Source organism: Coenobita brevimanus, chromosome 28 (genome assembly GCF_032717465.1).
Source record: "Coenobita brevimanus isolate Jiangsu-jjx chromosome 28, ASM3271746v2, whole genome shotgun sequence".
In the NCBI taxonomy this organism is placed as follows: domain Eukaryota; kingdom Metazoa; phylum Arthropoda; class Malacostraca; order Decapoda; family Coenobitidae; genus Coenobita; species Coenobita brevimanus.
Window position 1 is genome coordinate 3,114,135 of NC_136981.1, and position 14,463 is coordinate 3,128,597.

At 42.6% G+C, this 14,463-nt stretch overlaps 1 protein-coding gene across 1 annotated transcript in view; it reads left to right on the forward strand.

Annotated features, from left to right (window-relative positions):
* Upf2 (UPF2 regulator of nonsense mediated mRNA decay) overlaps window positions 1-13,498 on the forward strand; it is a 37,128-nt gene extending 23,630 nt beyond the window's left edge. The window contains exons 16-26 of the mRNA XM_080268464.1: window positions 2,007-2,087; window positions 2,882-3,038; window positions 3,251-3,382; window positions 3,787-3,945; window positions 4,417-4,596; window positions 5,379-5,570; window positions 6,639-6,720; window positions 6,876-7,039; window positions 8,150-8,423; window positions 9,851-9,999; window positions 12,633-13,498. Of these exons, the coding sequence (XP_080124590.1) occupies window positions 2,007-2,087; window positions 2,882-3,038; window positions 3,251-3,382; window positions 3,787-3,945; window positions 4,417-4,596; window positions 5,379-5,570; window positions 6,639-6,720; window positions 6,876-7,039; window positions 8,150-8,423; window positions 9,851-9,999; window positions 12,633-12,836 (1,774 nt within the window). The 3' untranslated portion in view covers window positions 12,837-13,498. The remainder of the gene's footprint in view (window positions 1-2,006; window positions 2,088-2,881; window positions 3,039-3,250; window positions 3,383-3,786; window positions 3,946-4,416; window positions 4,597-5,378; window positions 5,571-6,638; window positions 6,721-6,875; window positions 7,040-8,149; window positions 8,424-9,850; window positions 10,000-12,632) is intronic.
* The last annotated feature ends 965 nt before the right edge of the window (window positions 13,499-14,463 follow it).

Here is a 14,463-nt window from a genome sequence, read left to right on the forward strand (position 1 = left end):
ATATACAGCTACCGCAAATTGACTTAGGACCTCCCCCCACAAGGTATTAAAAAACACTGAAATCATAGTATATCACAATGTTTGTTCATGAAATGCCATTCATTAATATGAAATCATGTTTCCCTTGTTTTTCAGGACCATTTGGATGCATTTTGGCATGGAATCACTTAGATCTCTAAAGTAATCTAAGGACATTTCATTGCACCAAACATTTGTCAGTTCAGTCTTGAGGTTGTCCAAATTGGGTGTTTTCTTCTCTGCCATGATTTTCTTCATCTTTACCCAGCAGTTTTCTATCGGATTTAGATCCGGACTGTTGCCAGGCCAGTCGAGTACCTCAATCCAATTATCCTGAATCCATTTTGTCACCTTTCTTGAGTTGTGACATGGAGCTGAATCGTGCATTAAAAATTCGCACCCATGAATAGCAAAAAAGTTTAACAAATGATCTTTCAGAACTTGAATGTACTGGCTACCATTCATCATCAAGTTCTTAGGAAGAAAGTAGAGGCCTCCCCTTCCTATTTCACCAGAGAAACACCCTCATACTATTGCTGATTGCAGGTGCTTAACAGTCAGCACCGTATAAGCAGGGTCATATCAACTACGGGAGGCAGGGCGACGAACCTGTCAGTCTTGAGCTCCATGTTGTTTAATTTATGGTACTTGAAGCCCTCCCACGTGACTTCAGGAGTGGACACTTGTGGGAGATGTTGTATGCTGATGATTTGATACTGATTGCAGAGAATGAAAGGGAGGTGGAGGAAAGGTTTAGGAAATGGAGAGATAGTATGGGGCACAAGGGTGAAATGCAGATAAAACAAAGTGATGGTATCTAGAGGTGGGGGTGGCACTGTCAAAGAAGAGGGGGAGTGACCCTGTATGATTTGACACAAGGACATGGGTAGTACTGTAATTCCATCTTGTGCAGTGTTTGTGATAAGTGCGTGCATAATAGAGGTAGTGGTATTAGAGGTAGACCGTGAGATAACGCTGATTTCATGTGTGTGGTGTGTCGAGGAGAGCACGTGGAAATTGCCATACTTGCAAGGATTGAACTTGCTGACGAATCTCTTGAGTGTGTGGAAGAGTTTTGTTATTTGGGAGACATTTTATGTGCTGGAGTTGGGGCTGGAGCTAGCTCTGAGGCTAGAGGTAGGAGTGGTTGGAAGAAGTTCAGGGAGCTGTTACCTCTCCTGACATTAAGAGGGCTCACCCTCTGTGCTAAGGGATCTTTGTATGTGGCATGTGTTACGAGTTTAATGCTTTATGAGAGTGAGACCTGGGCAGTAAAGGAGGAGGATATTTACAGGCACAAACATACAGAGATGGCAATGATTAGGTGAATGTGCAGTGCATGCCTGAGTGCGAGGCATGGGGAGACTAGGTTTACAGTGGAAGAGTTGAGAGGTAGGATGGGACTAGAGTGTATTGGTGATGTGATGAGGAGGGGTAGATTGAGATTTGTGGGGCATGTGGAGAGGATGGGGGATGATAATTGGGTGCAGAAAGTGAGAAGTGTTAATGTTAGGGGTAGGGTAGCGAGTGGTTGACTGAAAAAGCCCTGGATTGAGGTCGTTGAGTGTGACCTCAGTGATATGAGACTTAATAGGGAAGCTGCCAGAGATCAAGCAGCGTGGAGAGCCGCTGACGCATACAAGCATGTTGGAGCCTTTAAAAACAAAACAAATGAACTGTAGCTTTCTGTACAAGAAAGAGAGAGAGAGAGAGAGCAACACAACACAACCTTCAAAAACACATCGATGCAAAATATATTTTACAACACAGTACAACAGAACAGCCATTCCAAAGAAACAGTATAACGAAACCTCACAATACATTATACAACCTAACTCTGTACAACACAACACTACACACCCAACCCAATCCTACCCAGCTCAGTATGTTGTGGAACTTTCATTCCCAGTTTTAGCTAAATCCAACACAACCCTGCCCATACCTTTAGAACCTAACCTAACCTAATGTAACCTGCACATTTTCCCCAGAATGCCAGACTCGCACCATCGCACCAAGATATATCTGGAGCAGATGATGAGGAAGAAAACTGTCAAAGCATTTGACCCCAGGTGAGGTTCTAGAGCTCATCTTCTCCAGCTAGTTTATGTGCTTTAGAACTGGAATGATAGGAGATGTGGAGCCTACTGTGGTGTCCCTGTTAGCTGGCTGGAGGCACAAATTCAGCTTCCATTCAGGAACCAAACTTCTCAGCTCTTCCCTGCTCCTTGCCATGGCAGCTCTGTGCACTGTAAGAGAGCATCAATTCACTGCACAGAACTCCTTGCAGGAGGTACTGCATACCTGCAGTTGATGAGTCTGCTCAACCGGACAGACTGGGGTTGTTCTGCAACCACCACTGTTACTGTTGTTACTGGCAGCTACAGCTGAAATAGCTTTCATTTTACTCAGGCTTCCATCAGACAGTTTTATTCAGATAACTAAGACATCTCACAAAATGAAGGGGATAGAAACAAATGAAGTATATTATGAGGTGATAGATAGATTGTGTATGTATTAGTTTATATCATTTTATTAATCATGTGGAGCAGTTGTCCAAAGCCTGGAACGTCATATTTTTCCATGGTATATTTAAAATTTATATGTATGGGATGACATGACTTTTATGAGGGAAGGTACTCATATAGTGTGTACACATAAGAAGGTACTGTAATAAACTGCAACTAATCCGACGTGTTCTTTTTCATATCTGAATAAAAAGAAAAAAAGGAGATAGAAATATAATAGAAACTATCAGACAACCCATTTGTTCATTAGTTTATGACTAACAGAAAAAATATAGTACACAGAAGTGCCCCAAACATATGGATGTACAGTAATTCTCCACCAAGTCATCTCTCGGCAGATACAACACAATGATCGAGAATGCTTATTTCTACGTCAACCCTCCAGACACTGGCCCAGAGGCTGCAAAAAAGGAACGACCACCACTACACCAATATGTCCGCCGCCTTCTCTACAACGATCTCTCTAAGTCCAATACGGAGAAGATACTGAGGCAGGTGAGAGTTAGTGCAGGGAAGGGGATCCTTGTGGATACAGTATTAAGTAAAGAAGAACGGGGAGGGAGAGAGAGAGAGGATAGGGCATGTAAATGGAATTTTTTAGTAAAAAGGTAGGCTTTGGTGGATTAGGCAGAAAATAGACTGATAGAGGAACAGAGAAAGTGAGAGAGTGAGCAAGCATTAATCCCTCATCCCTTCCTCCTGCACAGATGCGTAAAATGCAGTGGGATGACGTAGCGACTTCACAGTACCTGATAAAATGCCTGATTGGAGTGTGGCAGGCCAAGTTCTACAACATACGCTGCATCGCTAACCTCGTCGCGGGACTTATCTCTCACCATGTGCGCACTGTAATGAGGGAGATTGCAGAATATTGTCAGAAAGAGCAGCTTTGGATGAAGGGGAGGAAATGTGATAGACAAGAAGAGAGAGAGAGAGAGAGAGAGAGAGAGAGAGCTGAAGTGACTTTATGAATGCTAGAATGTAGGGAGTGAAAAATTCTGACTTGTGCAGAGAGAGAGAGTAGACAGAGAAGGGACTTTAAGCTAATATTCCCAACATTTTGTGAAAACTTTAGGGCCATTGATGCAAATTCTTGATTTAACTAACATGTGAGAAAGTCTTGTCTGGATGTTGGAGAAGGGAAAGAATTTATCAGATATTGCATACTACTGAACCTGAAACTGCAAACATGCAAAAGTATTTAGCTATTAACTGGACACACACATTCACTCATTCATCACAGGACTGGGTAGGGCCAGCAGTTGTGGATGGTGTGCTGGAAGACATCCGTGTTGGGTTAGAAGTCAACCACCCCAAGTTCAACCAGCGGCGGATAGCAGCAGTACGCTACCTTGGTGAACTGTACAACTATAGGGTCATTGAGAGTACAATTATTTTCAAGGTGGGTGTGAATATATACTGTAAGTTAAATATCTCGCCCTCAGTATTTGCCACTAACCTTTATTCCCTTTCCTTATTCCTCACCTCTCTCTCTGTTTGTTAAACATCATCATTTCTTTCTTTCCTTTCATACCTCTCTTCTGCAATCCAGTCATTTCCAATTATTTTCACTTCACTGACTTTTTAAACTTTCACGTATAGTATTCTCTCACACCACGTACTATACTCATTCATCAGCCTTATCATTATTTCTGACCTGGAAGTGGGGAGCAGATATGACCCTACAAGGCACTTTTTCTTTTGTCTTTTCTCATTTTCCTTCTCTCCATCTCTTTTTCTTTATGCTTCCATTTCGTTTTTATTCCTTCTCCATTAAACAATATATATTTTTTCTTTTTCCAGTGTTCTAATTCCAATCAATACTTTTTTCTTCCCACTAATTTTTGTAACAGTTTTATAGTCTCTTCTTCAGGTACTATACTCATTCATCAGCTTTGGTGTTGTCTTTGACCCTGATGTGATAAGTGAGTATGATCCCCCTGAGCACCTGTTCCGGCTGCGTCTGGTGTGCTCATTGTTGGAAACCTGCGGACAGTACTTCAGCTCTGGCTCTAGCAAACGGCGCCTCGATTGCTTCCTTACATACTTCCAGGTGAGTGAATTGAGACTATAGCATGTTTCTTTTATCCCAACAAAGATTGCTAACTTCTTTCAACTCAGTTGATGGTCAGATGTAATCAGGCTGGTGGGTTGATTTGGCAGTAGAGCCTAATCAAGGAGACGCATCATCATCATCATCATCCTGCCACTGTTTTTTTTTGCACCATCACATGGGTGTGAAAGGGTACAGAAAGCTAGGAAAAGGAAAGAATATGATAGTGGGAGGACTCCGGTAATCTTGGAAAGATTATATTACATCATATTACATCTCTTGTAAGATTTGCTTCCATATAACCAAACTTTGGCATCTGGTGGTTTAGTGGGTAATTATGGCGCTCCAATCGGATTGAGCCAGTGAAGGTTTATATCCAAGGGGTGGTTGGGGTTTATTGCTCACGTAATGCCACTCAGGGATGAGTGAGGCTGGTCACTCTAATCTTAAATGTCAGGACCAACTTGCCTAGCCCCGGGCTTCTACGCTTCACATGGGGCAACGTAGGATCGGATATGAGGATGATGATGATGATTGGTTGATTGGTGAAAAATTCAATTGTAAACTTTAAAATGTTGATTAGTGAAATAATGCAGTTGGTCTTTAATATACAGTGGCTTTCATTGGTGAAGAGCTATAATTATTCAGTGAAGAGATGATATTGGTTGATGGTGTGGTGTGGTTCATGACCTGTTAGTGGTTGAAGGGATATAATTATTAATACACGCACACTGTGAAAGCAGCCCTATATTCAATCAACACACTCTTTCTTTCCATAATAGCACTACTACCAGTTTAAGCGCAGCCTGAGCATATGGGGTGAGGGGGCACAGCATTTCCCATGGCAGATGGACCACCTTGTACGAGACACTGTGGCTGCAGTCCGGCCAAAACTTCAGCTGCACTCGTCTTTGCAGGAGGCACGAGCAGCTGTCGACCACCTTAACAGTCAGATTGTTGCAAAGGCCATTGAGGTGAGAGATGGTATAGTGGAGTGGATAGCAGTGAGTGGTGTGGAGTAGAAGGGAAGTGTACTGTGTGTAGAAGTCGGTGGTGTGAAGTAGGGGGGGAAGTGTGTGTGTAGAAGTAAGTAGTATGGAGTAGAAGGGATGTGTGAAATGTTTAGAAGTGAGTGGTGTGGAATAAAAGATGTATTGAGTGAGTCGTGTGATGTAGAAGGGAAGTGCAGTCTGTAAAAATGAGTGGTGTAGAGTAGAGGGGATGTATAAAATAAAATGAGTGGAAATGAGCAATGTAGGGTAAAATGGAAATTTATTGTGTAAAAATGAGTGGTGTGGAGTAGAACAGTAGTGTGAAGTGTACAGAACTGAGGAATTTTAACAAACTTCTTTCCCTGTTGGTGGTGGTGGTGGTGGTGATTGTTTAGTAACCCCTGTCTGTCTGGCTGTTCAGGCCCATCAGCTTCAGGCAAGCAACCACCACTGCAGATTCATCACATACAGTGAGCCAGTGTTCCCTTAGAGCAGACAACGAGTCTCCACAGTGAAGTGCAGGGTAGCGTGTGGGGGTTTAGTCCCTGAATGGACATTGCATTTGTGTCTCCACCCAGTTAACATGGATACCATAGTAGGCTGCACATCATCCCATTATTTACCGCTGTGGTTACCACCCAGTGTTGTAAATGGTTTTTTGGTTTACAGGAAGCTGTTAGGCTTGTCACGCTTTGTAGAGTCACTTGCAGTGGAAAGGAGAGTAATTAAAAGTGAGAGGAAGGATGGGAGATGTGAGATGTAGGAAAGAAGGAAGGCAGAGGCAGAAAAGCTTGAATGATAAAGGTGGAAAGTGAAGGAAGAAATAAGCAGCACTGCATCAAGTGAGAGGATGATGGTCATCATCATCTACCACATGTTAGGTATAATGCAACTAGGGGCAAGGGCTTGTCATCTACCCTTACTTTTCTGAAATGTAGCTCTGTAACCTGTACTCAAGCCCCAAACCTCACATGAGAGGATAGGGGATTGAATGTGACTTGTATTAATTTTACATATTTTTAAAATTATTCATTTATTTATTTGCTGCAGCAAGTGCCAAGTCTACGACAGTATCTGCAACCAGACGACGAAGGAGGGGAAGGTGATGGTCTGCATACTATTAATGAAGAAGGTTAGTGAGTGTACCTGTCTCACATTACATCTCCATCAAGCCTTCTTTCTGTCTGTATAGTTACTTATCTATCTCCCTTATAAGCAGTATGATGATGATGATGATATCAGTAATGACTATTAGTAATTTTTCTTCCCTAGGTGAAGAAAGGGGAGGAGGAGGAGGGTTGGAGGATGCTGACCTACTGGTGGATGAGGAGGAGGAGGATGGTTACGAGGAGGAGGGTGAGGGGGAGGGAGACCTAGACTGGGGGGAGCCACATGGGGACTCCCTCACCCCGTCACAGCACAGTCAACCTGGACGCTCTGCCAATGAGGAGGTGAGAGAGAGAGAGAGAGAGATCCACCCTAAAAATTATGATACTTTCATTGATCCTTTGGTGCAGGGGAGGCTAAGAACTTTTTTTTTTTTTTTTTTTTTAATAATTGTATGATACTTTCAGTGATCTTTTGGTGCAGGGGAGGCTAAGAACTTTTTTTTTTTTAATAATTGTATATCAGGCTTGTATGACTTAAATTCAGATTATTAGTGACCATATATTAATAGTGAACATATTTCTTTCCTTCTAAGTGAAAAAAGATGCAGACCTGATTTTGCTTTCCGTCATATTACAACCTGTGTTGCAAACAGTAAATCCTTAAGCTTATATATCATTCCTGTTAAGGTTACAACAAAGTATGGTGACGTATGTTTGGAAAACATGAACTGATAAATATATAGTATGCCCTGAACATGGATGAAGGTTGTCAAGACTACAAATAAGGAAACCAGTGCCATCTTGTGAGGCACAGCTAGTGAGTCAAAGCTCTGCATGCAGCTCACGAGCCTGACTTTGGACAACCCTGATATAGTTGTACACAGGGAGAGTGAATGAGTGATGCAACCTAATATATCCTGTCTCTCTCATCTGTCTACTTGTCTGTTGCTTGATGCAGAAGATGTGATACAAGTGATGAGAGGGTTGGCAGAAACAAAAGGACCTCCATGCAGTTTTCTGTCCCTACACAGTAACAGTTCTTTTCCCACAACACATTACCCTCCTTCATATACTTTCCCATCATACCACTCCTGGCCTTTCTCTCTTGCAATTGTAATCAACCCTGAGGAATGGATTGAGAGTGACATGATGGTGAGGTGAGAGTGAGACAGTGGGACAAAAGTGAAATATGATTGTAGGACAAGATTGAGACAATGGGACATGAGTGAAACATGATGGTGGGATGAATGAGAGATGAGACAAGAGTGGGGCAGTGGGACAGGATTGAGATGGTGCAATGGGAGTGATACATTACAGTAGAACAAGAGTGAGACATGGTGCTAGAGTAAGACATTGACACAAGAGGGAGATAGTACATTGAGAGTGAGACATGAGAGCACATTGAGAGTGAGACATGAGAGTAAAATGAGCTAACGTACACCACATCTCCAGGAAGGCGAAGGTGGCCTAACAGGTGAGGCAGAGGATGAATGCGATGATGAGCAAGGGGCCGAGAGTGGGGAAGTAGGCGAGCTTATGGTAGAAGAGGACCCTGATGTGCGAGTGAGCCTGAAACACGTGAAATGTGAGGAGGACGATGATTTCATGTCCGCGCTTGACCGCATGATGGCTGACAGTGTACTGGAACGAGCCACAACCATCCCTAAACCTGGCCAGTTGGACATCTCAGTGCCAGTCCACATCAAGTCAGCCAAGAAGACATATGGTGAGGATTTGTATGTTTTTTCATTACTGTATATTAGACAGCACCAACTCCTATATTTTATTCTGAACACAGATTGAGTGTGGATGGAAACTGCAAATAATAAATTAGTACACACACAGCACTTGGATGTGAAGCGTCCACTTAATCTTTCTGTCAGACACCTGATGGTATAGTGACATAGAGTAAAGTGCTAGTTAACCCTTAATGAGCTGCAGATCTCATGTGAGGCACAGTGAAGGTCTGCACTGGCTAAGCTGCAAGCCTCACGTGAGGTACAGTTTACATTGGTTATAAAACAGCGCCTCAGAGGAGGTAAACTGTCTTACACTGAATAAGCCCAGCAGAGGTTAAGTGGCAATCAAATGATGTGTGCAGAATTTTGAATCTCCACAAGTTGCTGGTGTTTTTGTGAGTGACTGTGTAATGCCATCAGGTCTGTGGGCCAGTCACATACTCCTAATGATTTAGACTGCAGTAGCCAAACGTGAATCTCTTACATCGCTGCTGTTGTATTATTCCTGTGCTCCATATCCACAATAAACAGTAGGGTGGGTAGTATCCAGAAACAGAAGGATATGTGCAGAGAGAATCATTATCATCATCATCTATCATCATTATCTTACCTTACTTCACACTAAATTATGAAATCATGCACAAATCGTTCAAATTCTTCACTTCACGTCACAGGCAAAGGACTTTTTAAAATTTGCCTTACAATACCCGTGAGATAGATCCATCACTAGTACTGTATACTGTATTATGCTTAAGGTAAAAGAAAGATGTGTCTTCTTGCAGACTATCTGTCTATCTATGTATCTACTGCCACACGCCATAATCCCGTAAGGGGTGGCCCTTTGACTTTGAGTTATTTGTTTTACGGGGAGGGGCACTAACCTTCCACCAACCCACTTGTTGACATGTAGGGAGCACATATGGTTTGGTTATATGGTTACCACCCTGCGTTGTAAATGGTTTCTTGGCTTACAGGAAATCATTTGGCTTGTCACTCAATGTAAAGCCACCTGTAAAGGAAAGAAAAGCAGTAAGAAGTGACAGGAAAGATGGGAGAAATAGGAAGAGAGGAGGGCAGGCACAGAAAAAGAATGATAAAGGCTAAGGAAGAAGTAGGCAGCACTACATCAATTGAGTGGATGATGGTCGCCACCACCTGCCACTAACATGATGTTATCAGGTCTCAGGGAAAGCCTGTTGTTTGAACCAGCTGTCATCATGATCTCTGGGGAACCCAAGGCTTAATTAGTTCATATGCATTGCAAGGACTGGAAAGAAATTTCACTTCTGTGAGTACTTGCAGTGGAACATTGGATGACAGTGTCATTGTGTTAGGTAATAAATCCTAGGCTAATCCAGCCTCATCTGACATATGCTGACCAAGCCTAACTAACACAGTCGTACTGCACCTCCAGACCAGCTGCTGAGTGAGGGTACCGAAGAAGATAGCAAACCAGTGGTGAACTTTGTCTTCTTGACTCGCTCGGGCAACAAGCAACAGTACAACAGCGTAGAGATGCCTGTCGACTCTGAGCTGGTTATGAAGCTCCGATCCAGGGAGGAAGTAAGTGTCTTCTATTTATTCATTTTATGAGCAGCTCATATGGTTATTTAGCCAATTACTCAAATGATTGTTTTACTGTGCTTAAACAGACATGAGTGGATTGATTAGAATAAGTAAAGCAGTCAAACATTTGAACCACTGACAGGTATGTGTTTCATATGTACAGGCATTAAACAATTGTTCTGCATCTCAGTTGTATGATACATTATGATGCAACACATGAACCATGGATTCAGATTTGACTGCACTACCAAATGAACAGGTTCTCACTTCACCAGATTATTTGAAAGTTCATCATGCAGATGAGTGCATATTATTTTATTAATTCATTCATCTAATCCAGTGTTGCTCCATGAGGAGCATAGGAGCATGGGGCTTGGCAAGTTGGTCCTGACATTTAAGATGAAAGTGACCAGCCTTACTCATCCCTGAGTGGCATTACTTGAGCAATAAACCCTGACAACCCCTCGGATATAAACCTGCACTGGACCAGTCCGATTGGAGTGTCCTGATTACCCACTTAACCACCGGGTGCCATAGTTTGGTTATATGGTTACCACCCAGCATAGGAAATGGTTTCCTGGTGTACAGGAAACCATTTGGCTTGTTGCTTAGTGTAGAGTCACCCGTAGACAGAAGAGGGAAGAATAAAGGAAAGAAAGACAAGAGGAAGAAGGGAAGAGAGGAAAGGGCAGGCACCCAAGAGCAGCACTGCATTGAATGAGTGGATGGTGAGTGTCCCCACTTAACACAAAGATAATTATATATATATATATATTTTTTTTTCCTTGATGGCCCCAGGCACATCTGTTTATGAACCTGATCTACTGGATTAGTCTGGTAACTTCATCTGGGTGGTATGAGATCTTTTGTCAAGATTATTTTTATGTTAAACCTTGTCTGAATTGTCAAAGTGAGATGAATCTGGTGAATGGAAATACTCATTAAAAATAACAGAAAAGATACCTCTGAAGGTTCCTTTGCTGCCTATAAAGCAGATTTGACAATTTTTCCCAGTTTATGGTACATACTGTATTGTCCTCGTGAATTGTTGCCTTTATTACTTTTTTTTTTTTTTCTTTTTTATTACTCTCAGCTATTGACAAAAATTGCCTGTTAACATTGCATTCCTACATATAAAGCTGATTTACTACTATTCCCTAGTTTTCAGATTAAGTCGTTTGGAAAAAGTTATGATATATTAGAACACACTTGATGTAGTGCCGCTCTCAGGTGTCTGCCCTTTCCTCTCCTCCATCCTTCTTTCCATCCATCTTCTGTCTTTCTTTCCTTCATTCTTTCCTTGTCTTTCTGCCTACGGGTGACTTTGCACTCCCTCTTCTGTCTTTCATTCCTTCATACTTTCCTCTTCCTTCTTCCTGTGGGTGACTACACTGAGTGACAAGCCAAATGGTTTCCTGTACACCAGGAAACCATTTCCTACGCTGGGTGGTAACCATATAACCAAATTTTGGCGCCTGGTGGTTTAGTGGGTAATTATTGTGCTCCAGTCGGATTGAGCCAGTGAAGGTTTATATCCAAGGGGTGGTTGGGGTTCATTGCTCATGTAGTGCCACACAGGGATGAGTGAGGCTGGTCACTCTCATCTTAAATGTCAGGACCAACTGCCTAGCCCCGGGCTCCTATGCTTCTCATAGGGCAACGTAGGATTGGATGATGGATGGATGGATGGATATTAGAACACATCTCTTACTTATCACTTTGAATCAGTTAATGTCTTTTATTTTTTTTCATCTTATGCATGTTCACTCCAGATGATTTCATTTGGTTTATGAGAGACTTTTTCAAACTTAAGGGATAGTTATAACCTTTATTTATCCATCCATCCATCCATCATCCAATCCTACATTGCCCCATGGGGAGCGTAGTTACCTCTTCAGTATTAATCTGCTCTTGTAAACTGAATATAATTATCTGCAGCCATCAGAAACAAACTAAATAAATACATCACCAACATGAAGAGATTACTAAAGGTATTGCCTGTATATAGCACATTATTTTGGGTTCTGGAGATGCATGCCTTCTTGCAGTAGCACTGATGTAGCCTGACAGCTCTGCTACCCATTTATACATCCCTCGAAAGTGGGATAACGGTCTGCAGGAGAAAGGCAGTTTCAGCCTGCAGTCCACTGAGTGGATGTTTCAGGTGTACATGGGGCTAAAATTACTCAACCATAACTTGACAGAAATCCTTAACTTCTTTCAGCTCAGCCAATGGCCATGTGTAATCAGACTGGTGAATCAATTTGACTGTACCCTTTTCACGTTTACCTAGCCTAGATTTTGTCCCTCGGCAACTTATTTCACATAGGTCAGTGTCAGAAAAAGACAATGCTGTGGCTCTGCATCATTTCCATAGCCCTTCTTTGTGACTAGCACTGTACTGTATCCCACTGTTAATATGTTATAGCTCAGCATTCAGGATGAAGAGATGACAGTTTTAGGCAAGGTTAGTGTAAAAAGATTGTAGTCAACAAGGAGACTCATTTCTTGTACATAGTAAAGCTCATTGAATTTCATGCAACCATGGCTTAGTATGTAAGTACTTGTAGTAGGAGTGACCCACTTCCATCAGGTAATAACAAATAAAATATACTGTGCCAATGTTGCAGGCCGAACGAGCAGAGAAGGAGAAGGTGAAGCGGATGACCCTGGAGATTAACGAGCGGCAGGAGGAAGAGGAAGCAGCAGAGACCCTCCAGCAGGCACAGCGTCCTGCCACCATGAACTTTAACCGTGACCGCCGACCAAAATACCAGCATCCCAAAGGTGCCCCGGATGCTGACCTCATTTTTGGACCCAAGAAGATAAGATGAGGAGGCTGGGTGGATCTCCAGGTGCCGTCTGGTTGCTCTGTAGCAAATTTTGATTGAGAGTGATGCATTGCTGTATTTTACAATGATTAAAACTGGTGATGATGCCGATGATGATTGTGAAAATGACAATGAGATTTTACATTACAGTGATGCAGGCTAGTAATGATTATGACAATGATGAGTGAGATATTGGACAACAGTACAGCAGGAATTACACATAAGGACAGCAACTCAGGCTGGAGATGATGGTAGTTGTGATAATTATGAGAATGAGGCATTACACTATGGCAAGGGTGAGGCATCACAGCACAGTACAGCAAGAGTTAGGCATTACAGTACACCAAGTGTAAAGCATTGTAGTGCAGTGAAAGTGGGGGTTACTGTGAGACATGATATCTGGGTAAAATTATGACATTGCAGTAAAGCAACAGAGCTGTATTGCAAGTCCTCAAGAAGTTTTTTTTTTTTTTTTCCATCTCTCCATAGAAAATTACATAAAAATTGACTAATATAGTTCCATTCCTACCCATAATGTGGATTTGCCAGTTCCTCAACCAGTGTGTAAGAAAAACAGTGATATATAGGAACACATCACTGACCTTTATGGGGACTTGATGTAGTGCTGCTCTCAGGTGTCTGCCCTTTCCTCTCCTCCATCCTTCTTTCCATCCATCCTCTTCTGTCTTTCTTTCCTTTCTTTCCTCTTTCTTTTGCCTGCAGGTGACTTTACACTCCCTCTTGTGTCTTTCTTTCCTTTATTCTTTCCTCTTCCTTCTGCCTGTTGGTGACTACACTGAGTGACAAGCCAAATAGTTTCCTGTACACCAGGAAACCATTTACTATGCTGGGTGGTAACCATATAACCAAATTTTGGCTTCTGGTGGTTTAGTGGGTAATAAAGGTGCTCCAATCGGACTGAGCTGGTGAAGGTTTATATCTAAGGGGTGGTTGGGGTTTATTGCTCACATACTGCCACTCAGGGATGAGTGAGGCTGGTCACTCTCATCTTAAATGCCAGGACCAGCTTTCCTAGCCCCGGGCTCCTATGCTTCCCATGGGGTAACATAGGATTGGATGATGGATTGATGGCTGACAGTGCTTCACCATAGCGAGGTGTGGGGATTAGTATGGAAGTTTGGTTCGTGGGTGGACACTGCATTTGCATTTCTCCATCTGGTTAACAAGGGCACCATAGTAGGCTCCACATCACTTCAGTGTCTGGCTATATGATTTCCACCCAGTGTAGTAAATGATATCCTATTACTCAGGAGACAGTTGGGTGTGGAGAGTGAGAGATGTGAATGTCGAAGGTAGGGTTGTGAGGGGCAGACCAAAGTAGACCATGGACGAGCCCATAGAGTGTGACTTCAGGAGTAAGAGACTGAATAGGGAGGCTGCCAGAGATTGAGCAGCATGGAGAGCTGCAATTCGGTGAACATGGCCAGCAGATGCAAGCATGATGGAGCCTTTAAAAACGGTATGATACAACGAAAACATTGAAGAATGTAAATGGTTTTGTACTGTAAAACAGCTAATGCAAGAATGTAATGTTGTAAGAAGGAACCTTATTAGAGATGTGCATGGTGCGTGGTGCAGATGGTTCCAGTGTTTGTGGGTGACAGTACAG